At 40.5% G+C, this 24,097-nt stretch overlaps 1 protein-coding gene across 1 annotated transcript in view; it reads left to right on the top strand.

The window, feature by feature from the left end:
• Positions 1 to 706: 706 nt before the first annotated feature.
• Positions 707 to 24,097, top strand: part of UBL3 (ubiquitin like 3) — a 77,764-nt gene continuing 54,373 nt past the window's right edge. Inside the window, exon 1 of the mRNA XM_073341055.2 lies at positions 707 to 1,566. Coding sequence (XP_073197156.1) covers positions 1,540 to 1,566 — 27 coding nt within the window. The 5' untranslated portion in view covers positions 707 to 1,539. The remainder of the gene's footprint in view (positions 1,567 to 24,097) is intronic.

Here is a 24,097-nt window from a genome sequence, read left to right as displayed (position 1 = left end):
GCTCCCAGCGGTCTCCAAGTAGCTGTAAAGTACGTTACAGCCCACCTCATGAAAACAGTGCAATTCATTTAATATTTATGTGGAGGTTTATAATATATAAAGAAAACAGGTGCATTGTAACACATCATCAGTTTCAGCGGCTGTGTCTTAGTTGGTGCCTGGCCCCTGGGCCAAACTCACAGAAGTTGCACTAGGAATATGGAGTGAAATCCAGGCTGAGAACTTTGGAAAACTACATCTGCTTGTGGCCCAGCTGGGCCTGTAAGGAGCTCAGGGAACTGGGTGCCCTGGTGGTGCCAAGCTCTGCAGGTGGCCCAGCTTCCAGCCAGAGACTTTGGAGAGCAGGGTGATCATTGGGACTGCAGCCCCTGCTGCTGGCAGGGAGGGGCCCTTGGGAAGTGTGGGGCTCCTAGGCTAGAAGCCCCCTTGGGAAGTGTGGGGCCCCCCTGAGCTTGCAGCCCCCTGGGGAAGTGTGGGGCCCCTCGGAGCCAGGGAACTTGCTGGCCCCCACATGCTCCCTCGTGACAACACGGCAGGATACCGCCCCCACGACCTGTTGCCAGCCCTAGCAACCGTTGCTGAGTGAGGGCGGCGCTCGACTCTCTGGGCTGTTCGTTCTTGGGGCTTTCCCCGCTCCGCGGCCTACAATCCCCATGGTGCCCCGCGGGGGATGCCGAGCGTGACGCACAGGGGAGGGGCGGGGCTCGTCTCTCCCCTGCTGTGTCCCCTTCCCTCGGCTCGGCGGGCGCCATGTTGGCTTGAGAGGAAGATGACAGGCAGCGGCTGCGGGCGCGGGGCAGAGAGCGGATCGCACTGAGACGGCCCCGGCCCACGGCGAGACGAGGCAGGGCAGCCCGCCCGGCACTGGGGTCCCCGCCGGGCCGCTAAGGGAGCCGTTGGACGGGGGAGGCAGCGGCGATGAGAGCAGAGACCTGAGGCTGCTGCGGGCTGGAGGCGGCTGCCGTTTAAATTCCCCTTGAGGCTCTGCCGCTCCCGGAGCGGTGTGGGGGAGGGCACCCCGGGCCGGGGAGAGACGCTGCCCTTCTCCCTCGCCCGCAGACACCGTGCAGGGTGGTCCGCCCCCGGCACCCCCCGCCTCCTGGGAGGACACAAACTTCAGCCGCTCGCTCCGGCCGCCGGAAGGTCGCCCAGCCTGTCTGGGTCGCCCGCTTTAATGAGGAGGTGACTTGGGCGCAGAGCTATCCCGTGAATCATCCCGTCATTATCCGTCTGGGCTGGAGAAGGAAGAAAACCCCCCGCCCGCAGTTCATGTCACTGTACAGCCCTGTCTGGTCCACCTGGCACCGCTGCTGCTGACAAGGATCTGCTGCCATCTCCGGGCTGCTGCTGTGCCCGCTGGAGACCGGCTCCTCTTGGATATTTCCCCCTCAACAAACAGCCTCCTCTCTGCGTATCCACCACTCACAGGAACATTGAACTTACTGCCGCCGAACCGGGCGCGGATCCCTTGCTGTGCGAGCTTGGTGGTATTATTATTATTTTTAAAGTTGTTTTAAACCACTAGAGTATAACAGCAAGATGTCCAGCAGTGTCCCAGCTGACATGGTAAGTACCGGGCGCCTTATTTGCTGTCGTTACTACAGCCATTGGTTGACAGTCTGTTGGGTGTGTGTTTGGGAGATGAAGACGGAAAAAGAGAGGGGTTCAGCAAAGAGGGTTAGCAGAAAATGACACTCCTGTCCCTTAAGGATGTAGGGGACAAAAAGTTCCAGCCTTCTAGTGTCTCCTTCCTCGCCCACCCTCCCCCTCGTACGTCCAGATGCTGCTTTGATTTTTCCTAAGGGAATCGGGGAGCTGCAGTGTCGTCTTGTATGTAGTAAGGCAACTCGGAGAGGTAATTGTCCTTCTCCTTTACCTACACCAGTGAATAGCTGTCTGCGTCTTTTCATTTTGTGTAGCTGTATTGTGTAACTCTGTGAAGCATTTTTGAATTATAATGTGTGAGCGAGATGCTATACAAAATAAAACTGTACCGGAAACCATTTGTGTCCAAACCATAGCATACTGGAAAACATTTATCCTCCAGAACCAGCTGAAATTCGGCCCTATTCTCTCCTCCCACCTCCCTGGCTTCCCACCAACACTTTGGCATCTAGCATTGATAGGGAGATAATCTCTTCACTTGATACAGGTGAACAGGCAAAAACTCACATATGTATTTACACAATAAGATCTCTGGTGTACTAGCTGCAGTATTGACTTTTTTCAAGGACAGTTGTATTTCTTTTAGTGAACTATACTTCGACCAGTATAGTTCTCTGTTGAGCTCCCGTTGGACCTGCCAGATCAATAAATTTAAAACCAGAAAGGTGTATAGATGGGCATGTTCTGGTGCTTTGGGGGGAGGAGGAGGGAGTTCTTGCACTAGTCTTTCAGGTCTGCTAATTAATCTATTTGCAGCATGAATTTTCTGATGTTATATATTGAAAGAAACTGGTTAATACATTTTTATGTGTTACCTCTATTCTTACAGCAAAACTCTTCCACATATCACTTCATTCTTCATATTTCAAGGTGATTGGTGGTGACTTTGTTTTAGAGCAGAAGACACGTCCATGCTTCTGTCATTTGGTGTGAAATTACATTTTGCCTTGATAACCTAGTGCTGTAGAAAGAATTTAAAGATGGATAGCCCTTGTTTCAGGCATAGTAGGTATGCAGTTAATGTGCATATTCATGCTAATCAGGCTGTTGGAATAGTGGTACCATTTGGGAGCTTACTTTCATTGTTTCTTGCAGAGGGTCATTTTGGCTGCTGTAGAAAAATTAAATTTTGCCAAAAAAAGAGAAGTAATAAGATAAACGATTAAAAAAAATCGGTGGCTGTGGGCTTTTTTTTCTCTCTCAGATATATTCTGCATATTATGACTTGGAGGGTGGGGGGACTGTTGTCTCTGAGTTTGAATCCTTTGCAGTGTAATTTTCAGTCATAATATTATTTAGTGTATGTTTCCTTTCAGGGTCTCCTTAGCCCTGAGAATACACTGAATAGTCTTTCCCCTTCCCCTCACTGACTAATGCGTCATATCACAGCAAATCTTACTCTAGCTGAGGAGGGCTGGATGCAAATCCCTTAGCATTGTTTTTGAAATTTGCTGGAGGGGTCTCTAGACAACAACAGGAAGCACTCTTCTCTCCCCTTTCCCTGAGCTGAGCAAGTTGCCCCTCCACAGTACTCCTGGACCCTACCTACTTGGGAATCATTGTGCTGTCACTAGATATCTTGTGCTGAAGACTTGATTTTATATCAATGTACACATTTAAATGATAGAAATAAAAAAAATTTAGCTATAAAAACTGTTCTATCTTTTAAAAGCAGTAATTATTCTGATGCCATATTGGCACATTGCTACTAGTAAAATAGGCCTAAAGATATGCCATTTGTTCATAATCAAGAAGATTGTTAGCAGTAGTGATTTTTTGGATATATGGGGATGAAATATCAAATGATAACATCAGTATCCATTCATTTTAACTGGGGGTATAAATTCATGCTGGCTTTTTCAGGACCATTTCAATAGGTTTCTGCATTTTTTTTTTAGCTGCAGTTGTCTTGTCTTAACAGGCTTGAGTCATATACACTGTGGAAAATTGGGCTATTAAGTATGGATAAATTGTTAGAAGGAACATGGGGAAATGACACCCCCTTGAGTGCTGCAAGTTTCAGTGCTGTAAAATGCCAATATAGACAGTGCACCCGTGCTGGTAGCCATGCCCCTCGTGGAGGTGGGTTTTTTAGAGCGCTGGGAGACCTCTCTCCCAGCGCTCTGCCGCAACTACACAAGTCAAGTTAAAGCGCTGCTGTGTAGACTAGCCCTTAGTCTCCTATTATCAACAACGTCCTCACTCCAAAAGCTCACATTTGCTAGTAATCCCTGTTTAAACTGATTGTTCCTAAAAGAGAAGCATTTATCAGGCTGTCACCTTGTTTGTTTGTATTTACTGTAGAGTCTTGGTAATTTGCATTTCCCTAATCCACCCACTCCATAATTTGTATGCACAAGCAATGGTCTTTTTCCCAGTTCTCAACGATTTAATAGTAGTCTAGAGGGATGTTGTATTACTAAAATTCATTACGTTTACAAAACCATTTACAAAACACTGAAGTATTATAATAAATAATTAAAACTAAACTGTATTTGTCAAATAAATGATTTAGTGTCTGCTTTTTATTATTTTAATGGCTACTTTGCAAAATGTAGTTATTTGCAATAGCTCTTTCTATCAGTGGAAATTAGCAGTGTTCTGGGGTGTGTGTGTGTGTGTATATATATATATATTCTGAATTTATATAAATCTATGGAAGCTGTACAGAAATTTCAAGCTAGTACAGTATTTGAATATGTGCAAAACTTTGACCTCTTTCTCGTCAGTCACGTTTGATTGACTTCCTCTAGAATTAGTCGCTTTTTATGTTGCTAAACATTTCAATACATCAGTCCTAAATGATTAACATAATAATTCTTTATCATTTGCATTCTATTAACAAAGTAGATTATGACACGTCACATTCCAAACATTATTTTATAAGTATGTGTTTTGCTGCTGCTGTTGCAATACATGCTACTCAAAGGTTAAGGCTCCAGTTTTTCAATGAAACCTGCTAGTGTTGACCTATGTGGCTGTGTGGCTTTTCATCAACTAATTAGGACTCTAGACATGTGTAGGGGTCAGTGGTAGCAGATTGTATTGCAGGATTGGATCATAATTTTGTTTGTTTTCTCATAGTTCCCTGTTTTAGAATATTGGGGGTGCCAGTGACCATAGGGATCATCTCTGAATATTTCAAACACTTTCACCAGAAAATTGACCAGTTTTGTTATGCAGTAGTGGTTGAAAATAGATTGTAGATAAGAGGTGATCTGTTTGCAAGTCATATTTCTTAAGTAAAAATAAGAAGGCACTAAGTGGTTTGCGGATTCATGTAGTTAATTTGACTCTACTCTTTTAACTTAATGAAAATATTTAGTTTTCTGTTTGAGTTTTGATATAAGCATAGTTGAGTGTTTCAGCACAAGTGACTCAAAACATGGGCTCAGTACAGAAGCTATTACTTAAATGAATAATTCTAGGGATTTCAGTGGGACTGTCATGTGAGCCATGTCTCTTGTACTGTTACTACACTCTTCCTTACAAATCTAATTTCTTTTCAAGGACTTCCATCTTTGAAAAGCACCTTGTATGGCTTAGTCTTAAACTGAGTCCTTCCTGCACCTTCAGACATTGCTTAGGGCATGAACAAGACTCTGCCACCCCTGATTATCCAGGGCCACCCTTTGTATGTCTTCTATGTTGTTAAGTCCCATACATTTTCTCTCTCTGAGTAATGTTCGAGGGAGATATTCTTTTTGTTGACCCCTTTTGCATAGGCACCATGTAAACAACAAAACATTTATAAATTAGGAATTTATAGACTATTAAATTATTTTATACAGTCTGTTTGAATCCATATACTAAGACTTAAGCAAAAGACATCATGGTGTGTGGAATGCCTATTTTTAGTAAAACTTAATTAGCGTCTCCGGTGCTAGGCACTTAACAGACACAAGACAGGTGCTTGTCGGGCAGAAATACTATCGTCTTTATGGGTAATGAGGATAGTGGACAAAAGAAGGGCGGCAACAACAACAAAAACTGGTTCCAAACTTATTCCACGGTTTTTGAAGTGGTTTATATGTGTGCCTGTACAAGCTATTTCAGGAAGTAAAAGGTAGGGAGAAGGTGGGTGGCCTAGTGTATACTGGCACCTGTGAATTGTGATTTCATGAGGGACTTGATGGAGAAAATCAGATAGGGATATGGCCTCAGGCAGATTGTGCAGCCTGAAAGAAGGTGCAGTAGGAGAGTGGAAGAAGAACCTGAAGAAGTAGTTGTGTGCAGTTAAGTTTCAGTATCCACCAACCAGTTTAAAAATATTCTAAATATAAGAATACTCAAGGAGAATATCAACATAATATATTGGAAATAAAGTAGTTAAACATATTTGATTTTATTCACAGCATTTCATTTATGGGGACAAAATTCAAAAAGTGGTGCATCTTTATCCTCTTACCTTATTTACTTTAGTTACTGTTCCTCCTTTTACCTTTTCATAGGCTTTGTGACAGAATCTGAAATAACTTTTCTTATTTTTTAAACTGATTAGATACCAAGTTGACTGTGTTAAGTTTATTAAGGAGTGCTTGAGGGAGTGACTAATAAATGCTAAAATGTTATTTCTGTGCATTTTACATCCCCTTCTCCAATCTGAAGAGTTTTAAGTATTTATTCCTGGTATATTGTGTTCTGTATTTAATTGTAACATGTTATCCAGTTTGCAGCCAGGAAGCATTTGGGTATTCTTTCTTTCCTGATACAGGAGAGAGTGAAACATATCACAGTGTATCATTTCCTGTGTTGTCGTCATTTTCCTTTTTGTGTGTGTATGTCGGGGATGTGGGAGGGGATCAGGATGAAGAAAGCCCCTTTTCTGGTTCCCTATATGTTGAATCAGGGTGTGTAACATATTGCAGTGCTGCTTTTAAAGGGACAAGACATTTCTCCCTGCCTGTCTTCCAACACTCTCTTGTTACCTGCAGCTGTGATCAGGGCCATACATGCTCAAAGCTGATGTCACATATATACTTGGCAACCTCTACTAAAATTATCTGAAAATATTCCCCCTGCCCAACAAACAAAACGGAACAACCCATGTATTTAACCAGGTGTACCAATCATTATTATGATCATTTGTTTGTATACAGGACATTGTGTACTCCCTGGCAGAATAGGACCAAATTCCACAGTACTCATCCATAACTTTTAGGAAGTGTTAATTTACTCTTTTCACAATAAAATGCTCCATATTTTATTCCCCCACACGAGCACAGATCTGTGTCTCATAGTTGAAAATACTCCGATGTAAAATTTGTCAATGGTTATTTTTGAAGATGAGGTTTTTTTGCTATGCTCTCCAGGTGGCCCAGCTCCTCTCCTTGGGCCTTGGCTCCTATGTTGTTGTTCAAGTTGTTTGGCACAGAACTTGCGTCCACCATTGTGCAAGGAACTGACAGCGCTTATAGTCTGCTTCATTGGGACATTTCCTCCTGGCCTTGGCTGCTGCTCTGTTTTCCAGGCAAGTTAAGTCATCAGCCTATTTTCTGGTTCCCCCTGTTTCCTGGCTGTAAGCTGGACTCTAGTTCTTGCTCTCCAGCTCCCCGCTGTCTAGTTCCATGAAACAGTGCAGGGAGCACACACTGTAATCCAATTAATTTCCCCTTTTGGGGAATGGTGGGGAGCAGAGGCAACTGCTGGCAGGTCCTGGAAAGACTGAGAGACGGAAAACAAAAGCTGGGCACCTGGTAGTAGCAAAATGATGAATTCTACAGCAACAAAAGTTGAATTTTGTCAAAAAATAGCGAAATTCTGCAGCTCTGGAGTCCACAGGGCTCTATTTGAGATAAATGGGGCAATTCACAGTTCTCAGAGTTATTGTTTTGGTCTCTGTGCAAATGCAGGCAGGAAACAGTGTTGATGCTTTCAAGGTTTTTTCCATGATCACTATGACTGTAGACCAGCGTTTCCCAAACTGCTTTCCACGGAACACTGGTGTTCCACACAATGTGAACAGGTGTTCCTTGAAAGAATCTAGAATTTAATTTTGACTCTTGCGCTTGATTTTTGTACCTTTTTATACGCGCTTTCCAGTTAGAAATTGTTAGTTCAAGTTATTTTAAATTTATATTTTTGCTTTGTTTTATAAAATAAAATATATTTGAGCATAAATAATGCAATTTTTTATTTGAAAACCAAACGACTACAAAATAATATTATAAATGTTCTGTAATAGGCTAAAAAGTTTGGGAAACGCTGCTATATATATAAATAAAAACTCAGATTCTGGAGCACAGCTCTGTAAAAGGAGTGAAATCTGAGGCTATGCAACGTGGAATACGTGGGGCCTGCTTGTGTATACACTTACATCCAGTTTTTGTCCGTTTCTATGCTTTAATAAGTTTTAGAGTATAAGGTTTGAGGGCTGGAACTGTTTTTTCGTATATGCTTGTACACTGCACAGCACAATGGTGTTCCAGTCCTGTCTGCACCCATTGAGCGCTACTGTAAGATAAATCCTAGAAATAATGTGGGAGAAACTGTGGAACTGACTATATGCAAAGTGCTGTCAAATACACAAAGTAAATAATCTGAAAAAATAGTGATGTTGCCACAACAGTAATTCCAAATCCCCAAAATAAAACCTGTTTTTCCCCACAGAGAAGCCAAGCCCCTGGATCTTAGAGAATTTTTTCTGTGTTTTTTGGTTTTTTTAACTTTTGACCTTCTTCCTCACTCTGAAGAATTTACATTATTCTTGGGAGGGTGGTCTTGCAGGAGTCTAGGCACTTCTGGAAAGTTCTGGGTAATCTTGATGGTTCTGTATATGGCTCCTCTTATTTTTCAGTCTTCTATCTGCACTATTGCATTCACTAGATATTGGCCATTTATTCTAAATTTAGTAACAGTGAAAACTTTTGATTCCATCATTGTCATCTAATCCTGGCCATGATGCTGATTTAAGTCTAAATTTCAGACCTTTTAGCACATCTACAACTTCAGCTTAGTTTTGGAGTAGTCTCTGGTTTTGGTATCCAAAAATTGGCAAAGATCAATCTATGACTATGCTATAACAACTTGCATTTGATGGGATTTGCAACCTCCTACTATGCTAACCACCTCCAGGGTAGCACAAAATGATCAATTTAAAAAAATGACTGAAGTATTTTGGCCTGGCTATACTTCCCAAAACAAATTTAAAATGGCAGGTCCACCACCAGATGCTACTTGTGATGAAAATGAAGAAATATTGAAGGAAAAAATTAAAGAACGAACACTTATAATTGTAAGGACTGTTGGTCAAATATGAGAAAATTCTTGAAATTGTCTCTATGCAGCCAAATGCATTCCAAGTTAATGCTATTGATTATACATCAGAAAAGAAAATTTAGAGAATAATGTTACAGAGAATAAAGTTGCTGAAGGGGCCTTCCAAGAACGTTGGTAAAATTGTGTCAAGGATATCTTTGTTATTTGTTAAGCCAACGGAAAAAAGATGAGACTTCTCAGTTGTTGTCATTCTAAACTTCTGATGTATAAGTCTTCAGAATTATTTACACCTTGTTAAAGAAGTAACATTGAACCGTCCTAAAGCATGGAGTGAACATTGAAATATTCTTTGACAGCCACTCTCAGTTTCAGGATGGGTTGGTTGGTTGTTTGACAGAGAAGGATTGATATGTTCTAGTTTGACAATTGCAGTCAGTGGAATCCATTGGCAGGTTCTCTCTAAACTTGTATCTAGCAATCATCATAGATGTGTTTGAAATTTGCATTAAAAAGGAAGAGGGCGTTGATCAAAACATACTATAAATTTTCTCCAAAAAGAGTCTTCACAGAGAGCCACTAAACTTATAAAAGCATCTGAAAGAGGAGGGAACTTGACACATTGCAAGGTGATGACGCCCCTGATGCAGGATCGGACTCTTTTCAAGTAATTTTTTTCTATAGTTTCTGGCAGTGGCTAAGTGGCTTAAAAATAATTTGTCAATGTTAGGTCCACATATCTATATTTCTTACCTAAAATTCTTTGGGAGATAGATTTCAAAACTTCATGGAAAGCTAGTGGTAGAATCCCATACAATTAATTATCTTTCCAATTAAGATATTATTTTGTTCCATGATAGTTATTATGGAGATAGAAATAAATATAAATTGACTGAGTTTAATGTGTCCCATTTTTATTAGCCAAGTCATAAAACAGATGTAAATAGGACCAGGTCCTGTTCAGCACTGTGCCAGATTTGTGTTAGCCCTCCACCAAAAAAAACTTCCCTATACTTTAGTGGGTCCAGCTCCTGGATAATAGTATCTCATAGTCACCATCTAAGAAGTGTGTCTATGACACTCCTACACTGTATGTCTATCTGTTGGAATAGCCCCTGATTGCTCCAGGTAGCTGTCATCGATTCAAGTACTGTTCAGGCTCATCTGATTTACACCAAAGACCTGGACCTGTGCCAGGACAGCCATAGTAGATTCAGGGGGAAACAATTCTGGCTCTCTTCTTTTAGTGCTATTCAGCTGCAGATCTGGACTTCAATTTGTAATGCCAATATTTCAGGTATGGATGAATGCTTCGACCTTGAAAAACTTGGGTCTTTGCTCTTTTGGAAGCTTTCCCTTGATCTTTCTTACACCATATTATGTTATGTAAGATAAGAAATTCTCTTAGATGTAAATTTGGTACCTTTTTAAAATAAACATAACATGGTGGGTTTTTTTCTTCTTTTGAGATTAAACAGTGAGAAGAATGTGTTTTATTTCCAAAGTAATTTCATTTCAGAGTTGGATATTGCAACATTGGTTAATATCTCCTCTGTGCAGCAAGCATGATGTCCCAGTGCATTGTGGTCTAACAGTCGCCTGTGCCACACTAATCTGTTTCTGAACTCTAACAAACATATCAAATGATACTGCTTATAGTCCCTTAGAATACTGACGTATATATTTAATATAGAGATTCCATTATTGTTCGTAATAAAAATAAATAGTGGAGATCAATATTTAATCAATTAATTGTGCCTTTCAGAACTGCGGTATAACTTTAAGATGCTGATGGTGTGTTGAGCTTGATTAGTTATCCAACAATCCCTATTTCCTTGTTACCCTAATGAGTCATCAGGAGAGCACTTCAATTATTTTAGATCTGTGGCCTATATATATATATATATATATATATATATAAAAGTTTATAGTTTCCAAAGGAGCTTAAGTACCAGGTTACCTTGGCTCAGATATTCTTTTCATAGCATTATGTATTGTATCATTAGTGACTGAGAGAATGGCTAATAATGAGCTATACAGTATCAATAAGGTTTAAAATCGTGGATGTAATAGGTTTTATTACACATTGGTACTTGGATGGGCCGGTGGCATGAATGTGACTGTTTGGAATAATGTTCAGTTACTTTAGTTGTTGTACAGTGTACTAATAAGGGTTGAAGTTTGTATGTCATCTTGGTGCTATGCATTTTTAATTTTAGTCTTTACAAAGAAGAATTATGCAGAGTAATTAATAGCTGTTGTGAAACCAGGGTGGATAAAAATCAATTATTTAAAAAATAAAATAAAAAAAATCTGATTTTTTGTATATAAATCAGATTTTTTTTATTTTTTTTATAAAATGTATCCAGCAATGATCCCTCCATAATGCCAGCTATAGTAAACTTCAGAGCTAAGGATGAACCATTCAAGAAATATGTTTGCTGATGATGTTCTAAAGAAAGTCTCACCAGTGAACTGGTGGAAGTCACTTAAGCAGTTGGATTCAGAGACTGTTGAAGTGATAATCTCACTTTTAACAGCAGTAGCTTCTTCTGCCGGTGTAGAAAAAATATTTTTTTCCTTTGGACTAATTCATTCCAAATTGAGAAATCGTTTGGGACCTGAAATAACCAAACAATCATTCATTTTCTGATATAGCTGTAAAACTAATCTGAAAAGTTTTCAAAATTAATCACTTTAAATATGTATAGTGTGTACCTTCTAAAAATGAAACCTACATCTGTCTCTGAGTTGTGAAGAATATGTATTAAGGTTATAACAACCAACAAGAATGCACTTTTATGTAGAAATCCATGATTAAGTCAAGTCTTCCTGACTTGTAATTTAAATCATGATTTAAATCAAATCCATCCTGTGTGAAACATCATAAAGCAAATATAATTTTCATTTGTGAAAACTGAATTACTGATGTAAATGGACACAATTACATTTCTTATTGGATTTACGTAGTTATGCATGTTGTCTTAATCTTTACAGTTTAAGGTAAATCATTATATGGGGACTCATCTGTATTTGTATATATGATACTTGTATGCAGCTTTTCTTTTTTCTGTTTACAACAATACCAAGACTGGTTGCAAAAATATTTCAAATTTTGATTTATCAAGTTTTTTTACTGAGAGAGGTAGACATCGTGAACTCTTTTTATCTTGCGAATAATGAAAATATTGGAACAGAATTGAAAATATGTAAAAGAATTGGTGACTCTCTACAGTTGTATTGCAACAGGTGAGCTGGTAATATTACTATGTACCTAAAATGAAAGTACTTTTATGTGCTGTTTGCCGTCATCCTCTGAAAAAAGAACAGTATATTATTATAGGTAGGGCTGGTAGTGCTGTCTGTTACTAAGGTTACCTGATACTTCCCATTTTGTTCAGTTTCTTATAACTTTACCACCATGTTTGCCTTAGGCTTTGTTTTTTTATGAAAAACTTCAGCCAAAACAATTCAGCCATTTCAGAGAACTAGGTTAGAGAAAAATTGTTTTGACCACATTAAAAATTCCAGTAATTTTTTTTTTTTTTTTTTTGAAACCCACTAGTGCATCCATGCTTTGGAGCAGGGATTTGAAATTTTGGCAGGGAGTTGACCTTTGTGTCAGTGATGTCTTTGCCATCCCTGTAAAAATCCACCCAAATTTGGCCAAGTTGCATTTTGTGCATGCTCAGTAGAGATTTAATAGAACTTTGCTGCTAAATTCTTCAAAGATTCCATCCACCATCAAGCATAGTGTAGTCCAGGTTTTCAGCAACCCAGAATCATCTTAGTTCAGGTACTATGTCTTTGCTATCTCTTTACTTTTATAAAGACAACCTGCCCTATACATGGATTATAGGCTGATCACTGATCAGTCCTTCTATCTACATGTATGTTGTTTTGTGAGTGCTTGATTATATGAGTTGGGTTTGAAATTGTAAAAATGAGGGACTAAGAATTCTGGGTAGAGCTGAGCCAGGCATAGGCAAGTTAGGTACTTACAGGCTTTCTCAGTTGGTTCTGCCACTTCACATCAGTCCGACCTTCAACACTTTTGCTAGTCTTGGGCATCTTCTGAGCAGAGACAGACAATTGTGACCAATTATTGTATGAAGTATCTTTATGATTGTAATAACCCATCATTTGGGTTTAGGTTGAAATCAACCAATTTGTTTAATTTGTGACCTGAATGAGATCTATACTTTGACCTGTCATCTCTGAAGGTGTGTAGGTATTAACCAACGACCCTTCACAGCCATGGAGTATATTTTATAATATTAAAAGCCCTTAAAATCGTAAACAAATTAGGTCTTTATTGATAATAAACCTGCCATTAGGAGATGTTCATTTTCCCCTTAGCTTCCCCCATCCTAAAAACTTAGTTTGAGTATTCGAATGTCCTATTTTTCAGTGTATGAAAACAGCTGAAAGGAAAAAATACTAAAATTCATAGACATAAGAGGAAGGGAAGAGTAGTAACCATAGGTAGTAATTTCTGGGTGGCTGTGTGTGGTGGACTGTTTGTATATATTTTTGGCCCTTTTTATCCTTCTTAATACTGAAGATGCTTTCAAATACCTTGTCATGCCTGAGCAGCAATGAGCTCTATGTCAGTGGCTCTCAACCTTTCCAGACTACTGCATCCCTTTCAGGAGTTTGATCTGTCTTGTGTCCCCAAGTTTTACCTCACTTAAAAACTACTTGCTTATAAAATCAGACCAGTGTCAGAGCACACTATTATCGAAAAATTGCTTACTTGCTCATTTTTACCATAAAATTATAAAATGAATTAGAATATAAATATTGTACTTACATGTCAGTGTATAGTATATAGAGCAGCACAAACAAGTCATTGTATAAAATTTTAGTTTTTACTGACATCGCTAGTGCTTTTTATGTAGCGTGTTAAATATCTAAACGAGTTGATGTACCCTCTGGAAGACATCTGCGTACCCCCAGGGATACACGTACCCCCAGGGATACACGTACCCCCAGGGATACACGTACCCCTAGGGATACACGTACCCCTGATTGAGAACCACTTCCCTATGTTATTGAATAGGTATACTTGACTCTGCCTCAGCATGCGGGAGATGGATTTAATGACCTCTCAAGGTCCCTTCCATCTCTACATTTCTATGGTTCTATGAAAGACTGAAAATAAAACATGACAGATATTGTTTACATGTTACTGCACCCAGAGGTTTTTTTTTGTTTTTTGCACTGAGTAGATATTACATACTAAAATACTGAAACATGTTCTAAGAAATATGATACTTTTCCCCCAGGAGAACCAAGATTCCTATTTATACCCTCTATCCCTGAAGATCAGTTCCGGTTTGCTGTTATGTAGAGGAAATTGGGAGGTCCTCCTGTAGTTAAGGTTGCATAGTAGTTTGTTATAACCCAATGTTTGTATTGTGGCTCATAGCAAGTATATGTTGTTCAAACAATTCTTGAGAGTTACCAAAGTATTTAAAAATTTAAATTTATATGTTGAAAGAAAGGCAAGACTACCTATTCTCTGCCTGTTAACTTTGGGGGTAAAGCCAGTTGGCTGTTTTTAGCTGTACACTGGGTGCTGTGTTAGGAACAGTAATAGCCAGCTTCAGAGTGTCTGAAACTCTGAATATCAGCCAGGCAGCCATAGAATTGTAGGACTGGAGAGGACCTTGAGTAGTCTTCTAGTCCAGTCCCCTGCACTCAAGGCAGGACTAGTTTTATCTAGACCATTCCTGATAGGTGTTTGTCTGACCTGCTCTTAAAAATCTTCAATGACAGAGATTCCACAATCTCCCTAGGCAATTTATTCCAGTGCTTAATTACCCTGATAGTTAAGAAGTTTTTCTTTATGTCCAACCTAAACCGCGCTTGATGCAATTTAAGCCCATTGCTTCTCCTAACCTGAGAGGTCAAAGAGAACAATTTATCTCCCCCCTGCTTGTAAGAACCTTTTATGTACCTGAAAACTGTTATCAGGTTCCCCCTCAGTCTTCTCTTCTCCAGCCTAAACAAACCCAATTATTTCAATTTTCCTTCACAGATCATATTTTGTAGATCTTTAATAATTTTTGTTGCTCTCCTCTGGACTTTTTCTCATTTGTCCACATCTTTCCTGAAATGTGGCTCCTAGAACTGGACACAGTACCAGTTAAGGCCTAATCAGCACGGAGTAGAGCGGAAAAATTACTTCTCGTGTCTTGCTTACAACACTCCTGTTAATACATCCCAGAATGATGTTTGCTTTTTTTGCAACAGTGTTATACTGTTGACTCATCTTTAGCTTATGATCCACTATGACTAAGGCTGTGAGTTTGTCATGAAGGTCATGGATTCCGCGACTTTCCGGGACCTCTGTGACTTCTACAGCAGCCGGTGCAGTTGGTCCGGGTGCCACCTGAGCAACTCAGTCAGCCCCTGGGCCAACTGCACCAGCCGCTGCTGGGGCAGTCTTGGGCCACTGCGCCCCTTCCCCTGAGCAGCAACAGGAGTTTGTGTGTGGGAGGGGTCTCAGGGTTGGGGTGTGTGAGGTGGGGGTAAGGGTTCTAGGAGGTGCTTGCCTCAGGGGAGCTCCCTGGAAGTGGCTACATCCCTCAGCTCCTAGATGGAGGTGTGGCCAGGGAGCCCTGCACGCTGCCTCCACCTGCAGGCACCGCCCCCACCACTCCCATTGGCCTTGGTTCCCAGCCAATAAGAGCTGTGGAGTCAGCGCTCAGGGCGGAGGTAGTATGCAGAGCCCCGTGGCTGTGCCTCCGCCTAGGAGCAGAGGGAGAGGGATGTCACCGCTTCCAAGGAGGCACGGAGCCGGGTAGGGAGCCTGCCAGCCCCACCAATTCCCCCTCCACAGCATCAGCAGGGTTTCCGGGCCACGTGTCCCCTGGGCTTCCCCCCCCAGCATCTACAGCTCCCCCCAGGTGGCCTCCCCAGCACCCGCAGCACCCCCATGCCTCCCCCCCGCCCCCCAAGATTTAGTCAAGGCTATATAGTACAAGTCATGGACAGGTCACTGGCTGTGAATTTTTATTTACTGCCCGTGACCTGTCCATGACTTTTACTAAAAATACCCGTGACTAAAACATAGCCTTAACTATGACCTCCAGATCCCCTTCCGCAGTACTCCTTCCTAGGCAGTAATTTCCCATTTGGTGTGTGTGCAACTGATTGTTCCTTCCTAAGTGGAGTACTTTTCATTTGTCTTATTGAGTTTAATCCTATTTACTTTAGACATGTGAGAGAAAGGAAGAGGAAATTTGCTGTATCGTTTTATCAATAGTTCTAGTTGGGTTACTGGTGGGAAAGAACAAATTCACTTTCAAGGGTAGGCATTGTGAATTGTATTTAGACCTTGAAGATTCTGTGGTTATAGCTGCTGAAAAAGGGTTGGAAGGAGAAGTCATACAGTCAGCTAGTGAGTAACCTACAAACATTGGAAAGAGGGGGAACCAAAGTTAACAGACTTACTTATGGGCAATAAATTAGCACATAAGCATGGATGGACAGCCGCAAGAAGTCATGTAAAGTAAGGAATATAGTTCTGAATTAAGAAAATGCCATCACATACATTTGTAGGCTTATTGGCCAACTTCTGTTATAAATCGTTTTTCTGACATGTCAGATGATGATGATAATGTAAACCCTTACCCATTCCTGAATCTGTTTTTCCCTTTCTTTAAATTTTTTATTTATATGCATGATTAAACTAAAAAAAAAATTATCAATACTGTCTTGTTTTAAGATTGAGTGGAGGTAGCACTAATAGACATCAGTGTATGCAAGTGCAACAAGGTCTATCCGTATGCAGCAGAATGTTTGCTTCAGCCTTTAGAAGTAAAACTTCCACATTTAAAAGTAGGGCTATAGTGCAGTAGAACACTTCAGAATGTTTAGAGATGTATGAAGTCCAGTCTTGGCCACAGTATGTGTAACATTTACATATATTTGTTTTTGTAGATGGCTTTCCTCTAGCTCACCAGTTTTGAAGTACTTAGGTTACAACAAATGATAATTCTCCCAGGTATTATGGTTGCTCCTGAAAAAAGTTGACTTTCATATTTAAAGCTACAAATTTTCCAAATCACTGGAAAACAAATATAATCAGCAATTTTTCCAGTGCTGGGAATGTATGTCTTTCCTCTTTCACACTGATCTAGAGGTTTGAAGGAGAATGAGTTCACAGATCAACATGGATATTTAGTGGCATGTTTATAGTGCTTATTGCCAAAGTATTGGAGTGCTTCATAAGACTGAGTATTGAGAACTACTAGTATTTTTTCTTCCTTTAAGTAAGAGAGGAGACAATTGAAACAATTTTGGGGGCAGGAAGAGGGGTGGAAAGGTGGTGGATGGACAATTTAGCACCAGATTACAAAAATGTAACAGATTTTACCATGTTGAGTAAAATGGTCAAGTTCTGAACCTTGGTTGAAAATAGTCTTATTACCAATACCAGGAGTTTAAGTATAATGCCGATCATAATTTTAGGGGAATGTTGTTTATTATGTATGTCTTTATAAACTACTAAAGTTTGTAATGTATTTTTTCTGTGCTAAAGATGGAACTGGTAAACGGTTATCTTGTTAGTGTAGTTATATCAAAAATAAGGTTCAAGGCAGCAGTTGCAGAAACTGTTCTAAAAGGCTAAGAATACACATTGTGACATTTTATGTAGAATGTCACTCTAAGGGCTGTTGGCTTAGTGTTTCTGTTTTATTGATCACTTTGATATCTACTTTCTAGAAAAGGAACCATTATTGTAAAGGGCTTTATGGCACCTGAAATTTATGTAAAGTGAATTGCAACAGTACTGAAGCCCACTACTACAGCTAGTAGATTTTCAAGCCCTTGAGTACATTACGTAAAAGAGATGATACTTTTATTTCTATTCTACTAAAGAAAATATAATGGGTATAAAATATAACAAGGTAATATGTAACATGTATAAGACAAGTCGCTGTCCCATCACTTAAAAGGCAGACCCTGTCAGGGTGGAATGTGACTGTGTTGCTGGCACAGAATGGCTAGCTGGCATTGTTGCGGGTTTTCTGTTTTTGGATGGAGGTGAAGATGAAGGAATGTAATATTAAAAGCAATTAAGTCTTCCATTTTGGTATGCATTTCTTCGAACTGTACCCAAAAACCTGAAAATGACATGGTGGGTCACTCATGTCACCGTGAAGTCCAAAGAGTTTTTAAATTTGATATAGTGCTATTGGATATAAGATTTTTATATTGTGATTTTTTAAAGACGAGGAGTTGTGTGTTACTCCCTTAAGTCCTCAAAAAATCTCAGTCCTGGCTAACTTTTGTATACAATTTTTAATTTGTCTAAAAAGTAAATGGTAAATTTCTAAAGACCGTTGACTGCATCTATTAAATACACGTTACCACTTCTGAGATTCGATCAGTAAGAGAATCTGGGAAAAGACAGCAAAAATAGCATTTGATAGTAAAATGCTCGTTTGCATTAACAAATACTAATTTGTGAAATGAAGTATGTAGCTCTAATTTGGTGTTGATTGCCACCAAAAAGCTAGCTGTTGAAAACATTTTTGGTTGGCAACTATGTCCTGGTGAACTGGCAGACCACATTGCAAGTGGGCATGATACTGCCCTACCGGGTGAGCATTAGTGAAGACATGCTAGAGAACTAATACTTACTCCTGAGGGCATTCTGCACCAAAAAATTTAAATTCTACACACAATATTTTACAATTCTGCAAATTTTGTCAGATAAATGTGGAGGCTCCAGCATGGCATTGGGGAGCACAGGCCACTGGCTGCAAAGAGGTGGGAGATCACTGTGCAGCGCCCACTTCCCCCCGCCCCCGGGACATAGAGTCAGCGGTGAGGCTGCACCCAACCATAACTCAGTGCAAGGACCGGGCCTGCCCCAGGAACACCCCAGGGCCCGGCCCGTCCATGCCAAATGCACCAAGTGTGGGAGGCAGGCTCAGCAAGGCAGGATCCAAATGTGGAGGGGCTTAGTGTGGGAGGGATCCAGGTGTGGGTTGAGAGGGTTTTGTGTGGGGCAATCTGGGTGTGGGTGGCTCAGTGCGGGATCCAGGTGCGGAGGTGATCTGGATGCACGGGGGCTTGTTGGGGTGTTCTGGGTGCAATGGTAATTTGGACTTTGCAGAGGGGTCCAGGCAAAGGTGGTTGGGGCTCAGCGGGGGTGTGTGTCTGGGTTTGGGGAGCTCAGTGGGGGGGATCCAGATGTTGGGGGAGTGGGCTCAGTGGGGTGGGGATCCAGGTACAACTGGTTGTGGCTCGGTTGGGTGGAAATCTGGGTGCAGGTGGCGCGTCAGGGTGGTCCAGGTGCAGGGGAAGTGGGGTTCATCTGGGGAGAGGGGGGTTCTGAGTGCAGGGGGGTGAGGCTCAGCGGGAGGGTCTGGGTATGAGGGGGTCTGGATGCATGGGCGTTGGGCGGATGGGGAGCAGCTCCCTGTACAGGGATCCCTCCCCCTGCAGCTGAGGAGCGATGGGCGCAGGAAAGAGGGGGGAATAGGGAGTTTGCAGAGCTTCCTGCAGCTGGGGGAGAAATCTGGAGGTGGGTCTGACCTGGCCCCAGATGCCGTGCAAGGGAAGAGGAAGTCTCAACCTCCCCAGCCCAGATTAGCAGCTAAACTCAGCACAGGGTAGGAACCACAAGCTGGGTCTTCCCTAGTCCAGCCTCCTGCCCCACAGTGACTTATCTCTCTACCGTCTCCTCTGGACACCCGAAACATACTGCTGGGGAGGGTTGCATGACCGTTCTTGTGGCTTCCCTGCCAGGAAGTTTCATTTTTCTGGGGGGAAGCAAAGAAATCTGCAGGGGCCATAAATTCTGTGCATGCACAATGGTGCAGAATTCCCTCAGGAGTAAATACTGCATAAAATTTGAGTTTAATTATTAGGATATATTTAATCTCAGGAATATTGAAGTGATATCCCATGCAGAGTATTCCTATCCAGAGTTAGGTGGATAGGCTATTGCTTCTCCAGTTCAGATGGATTAAATCCATAAATACTGTAGCCTCCTATATGCTTGCAAAGTGACTTTTAGATTCTGGTAAATGTGAGAGGTTTTTGCAGAGGAATGAGAGTCACTCTGTGTATTAGTTTAACCAATAGCTGTTTTCTTGCACCTTTTAAGGAATTTATAAAAACTTGGTATGCTTTCAATACAGCATATAAATAGATGTTTTTTTATCTACTCTGAAGGGATTATGTATTTTACTAAATGATCCATCATGGGAATGAATCATAGAATATCAGGGTTGGAAGGGACCTCAGGAGGTCATCTAGTCCAACCCCCTGCTCAAAGCAGGACCAATCCCCAACTAAATCATCCCAGCCAGGGCTTTGTCAAGCCTGACCTTAAAAACTTCTAAGGAAGGAGATTCCACCACCTCCCTAGGTAACACATTCCAGTGCTTCACCACCCTCCTAGTGAAAAAGAAAAGGAGTACTTGTGGCACCTTAGAGACTAACCAATTTATTTGAGCATGAGCACCTGTTGATCACTTTAGATAAGCTATTACCAGCAGGACAGTGGGGTGGGAGGAGGTATTGTTTCATGATTTCTGTGTGTATATAAAGTCTGCTGCAGTTTCCACGGTAAACATCTGATGAAGTGAGCTGTAGCTCACGAAAGCTCATGCTCAAATAAATTGGTTAGTCTCTAAGGTGCCACAAGTACTCCTTTTCTTTTTGCGAATACAGACTAACACGGCTGTTCCTCTGAAACCTAGTGAAAAAGGTTTTCCTAATATCCAACCTAAACCTCCCCCACTGCAACTTGAGACCATTACTCCTTGTTCTGTCATCTGCTAAATGGAATGGTAACGCTTAGTCTCATGGCTCAGTTTCAGATGTTAGAAAAGAACTGGGACTTTACCCTTACAAATTGGAGTAGTGTGAAGTAGAATATGCAATATTAATCAGCTAGGAAGCAATTTGTATGTGACTTATTTTGATACAGACTAAAAAATTTAGCATAATTAAATTATATGAGATTAGGGGGAGGGGTGTGTATGTGTTTATTTCAACTCACATTTAGGTATTTGACTTAACAATGAAAAATCGTGTAAACATGAATTCCATACCTCTATATCATGGAAGTGATACCACTAATGCTTGAAACATTTCTGCTGCACTCTTTTCCTCTGATCTGTGCTTTCATCTCTTTCCACTTAAGTTTGAAACTGCTCCATGGAGTCTACCCATGCTTAGAAATGTTTTAAAATACTTTTATGTATTATATGAGATTTACAATTATTTCTGCTGAATGCAAAGCTGCTTATATTAAAAGCAAGATGTATGGAGTTTAAAGGTGCCTTGCAAACATTTTATTGTAAGTCGCAATGTTTGGATTATAGTAGGTTATGAATGCCCCAAATAAAGAGGACAAGAAATAGATCAGCACACTTATAATTACTTCCACTCACCTCTTTCTGATGTCAGCGTAAGAAAGATTCTGCCACCCAGATGCAAAGGCTGGTTTAGGCTTAAGATGGATGCCCTGATGTCCTAAAGGCTGATGAACAGTGCTGAAGACTGGTGCATGTCAAGGGGGCAAATACATTAACTTTCCCCAGTATTGTATATTTAAAAAGTTAGGAAATATTATGTTATACTGTAGCACTTGAGATTAATATTGAAGACTTAAAAACACCATGCAACATTGAATGGAGATGGTGGCTCTTGTCTTATCTTTATAATAATCAGGTTTCAGTCCCTGGTATGGCTTGATAGGTGTAGCATCACCAGCAGAATGAATGCTGGGATATCATGAAGCTAGAGATCATGAAGCTAGACAATGGGATCCATGGATGGAGTGATTGTGGAAAGTCAGCCTGTCTATGCTTTAATTTGTCTATGCTTTTTTATATTCAGTCTTTGCGCAAATGAGAGGAATGTATTTGAAAATTTTCTGCTGCATTCCCTTCCTCTGGTCTGTGCTTTCATCTTCTCCCACTTAGGGTTGGAACTGCTCCACAGAGGTACTACCCGTGCTTAGAGATGTACATTCCTGATAGATTTGAATAAGCAGTGCGGTGTCCTGACTCCATGCCCCTTTACCCTTTTTACTTGAGGCATAAGAAAATAACCCTGAAGTTTTATTTTTTTTAATTTGCAGATTCTTTCTCTTGCTGGAAACTGATAGGTAGTAATACTCAGGGTAGGAGATACTCTACAAATGTATGTATCACACATTCTTATGTTTAAAATATTCAGATGTTCAGCTTTGTTTCATCAGTAGAATTCTAAACTGTAGTAAGATGGACTGTTTAAATATTACAGTTCAGCTGAACATTGTAAAAGATTATGTTAAGAGACAGAAGCAAAGCCCAATCTCATAACCTGTGCCACCATCTGCTAACTACACTACAAGCTTATGTTTCCTTCTGGAAGGGGTTTAGCCAGCTGTCCATTCTGGACTGCTGACTGGAAGAGGGTATGCATTTAAGAACAGCACAGGACTCACAGGAGGCTGTCTGTGAGTTGACAAAAGCTTTTTCTGTTTTGATCTGAAACTCTTTTAATTTGTCTATGCTTTTTTATATTCAGTCTTTGCGCAAATGAGAGGAATGTATTTGAAAATTTTCTGCTGCATTCCCTTCCTCTGGTCTATGCTTTCATCTTCTCCCACTTAGGGTTGGAACTGCTCCACAGAGGTACTACCCGTGCTTAGAGATGTACATTCCTGCTGAATTCTTTGTGAGGAACGTTGATGTGTTTTGTAGCTGTAACTCTCAGTGCATTCAAATTCTATTGTCATGTAACCCAAGTAGCATTTAGGTCAGTGGTTTTCAAACTTTTTAGGCTGTGTACCTCTTTCCAAATAATGTAGTCTACCACATACTCCCATCTGAGATAGGGTCATAATATATCTATTATTAGATTGCCAAGTCTCACTAAATAAAATATGTTGTTTCGTGTGTCCCCGATCAGAGCTTGGGTACCCCATTTTGAAAACCACTGGTTTAGGTAATCTGTCTGACATTCTCCTTTCTTTCTGATCCATTGAGATGATGCAGCTTTTTGTAACTTTTAGCTAAGAGATAGCGGTGTCATTGTTCTAATTCAAGCTGTATAAATACTGGGGTTTTTTTTGGTTCTCTGGCATCTGGGAAAAAAGGTCATTTTGGGTCAACCGCAACCAACATTTTTCAGACTTCTTAGCAAATTGAAATCTGCTTTGTATAAAAAATGTTCATTGGGCCAGAGAGAGAGAATGACTTTGTTAGTAGGTTGTTTGGGCAGTCACCTGGGAGAGGGGATCTGAGAGTCTCTTCAATGAATATTCAAGTATTTTATACAAGAGCAGCACTCACCTAGTAGGGGAGAGATCTGGGTTCAAGTTCCCACCCTAGAAAAGGGAATAAAACCTGGGTCTCCCACATCCCAGGTGAGTGCCCTGACTACCAACCTGTTTGGTATAAGAGGCAGGAGCACAACTCCTCTTCCTCCATTTTAGATTTTCCTTCATTTCTTTATTCCTGGCTCTGTGCAGGTGGCTAGACTCGAGGTCCCTTCCAGCCCTATGATTTTATGAATGGGACAAACGTCCCCTTGTGAATCTAGCCCCCCAAATCGAAACATTTAGTTTAGATAATGCTGAAATTAACGTTTAGTAGTTTCTGAATCTTTTTCTCTTCCTTTTTTGATCAAAACAATTTGCCAAAATCAACATGAATTTGTGAAATTTTTCAGTTAACCCAAATCTGTGTTTTCTACCCCTCCCAAAAGTTTCAGCCAAAATGTTTTGAGCAGCTCTGGTTGTAATACAGGCTAGTGATGTTTATTGAAAATATACTTCTTGAATGGTTACTTTTGTTTAATTACAGGGTTATAAACTCTCTAGCATGGACATAAACTGAAACTGGCAGATATATTTAACTATTGTAGCTATTGCAATTTAATAAACAACATATTGGGGTGTTGAGATCAAGAGAATATTTTATATTAATTCTGCAAAAAGACAGTACATTGTTATTGTAGGTCAGTTATATAATATAATTGCATTATTCTGCCATTCGTTGTGCAGTAAAAGTAGACTTATTTTTAAATCTGATATCAGTGTTTTTTTCTATAAAATTACTGAAAGCAGTTCAAGATTACAGGTCTCCTTCAGACTGAGAATTACTTGAAATGTCTTTAATGTGATCTTAAAAGTAAATGTTGGGAAATCATTCTGCCATCTTCTACAGGAACTATGATCTGTTGAATCAGACTG

This window comes from Lepidochelys kempii, chromosome 1 (genome assembly GCF_965140285.1).
Source record: "Lepidochelys kempii isolate rLepKem1 chromosome 1, rLepKem1.hap1, whole genome shotgun sequence".
NCBI classification, from domain to species: Eukaryota; Metazoa; Chordata; order Testudines; family Cheloniidae; genus Lepidochelys; species Lepidochelys kempii.
The sequence above is the reverse complement of the archived record's forward strand: the minus strand, read 5'-3'. Positions and strand labels throughout refer to the sequence as shown.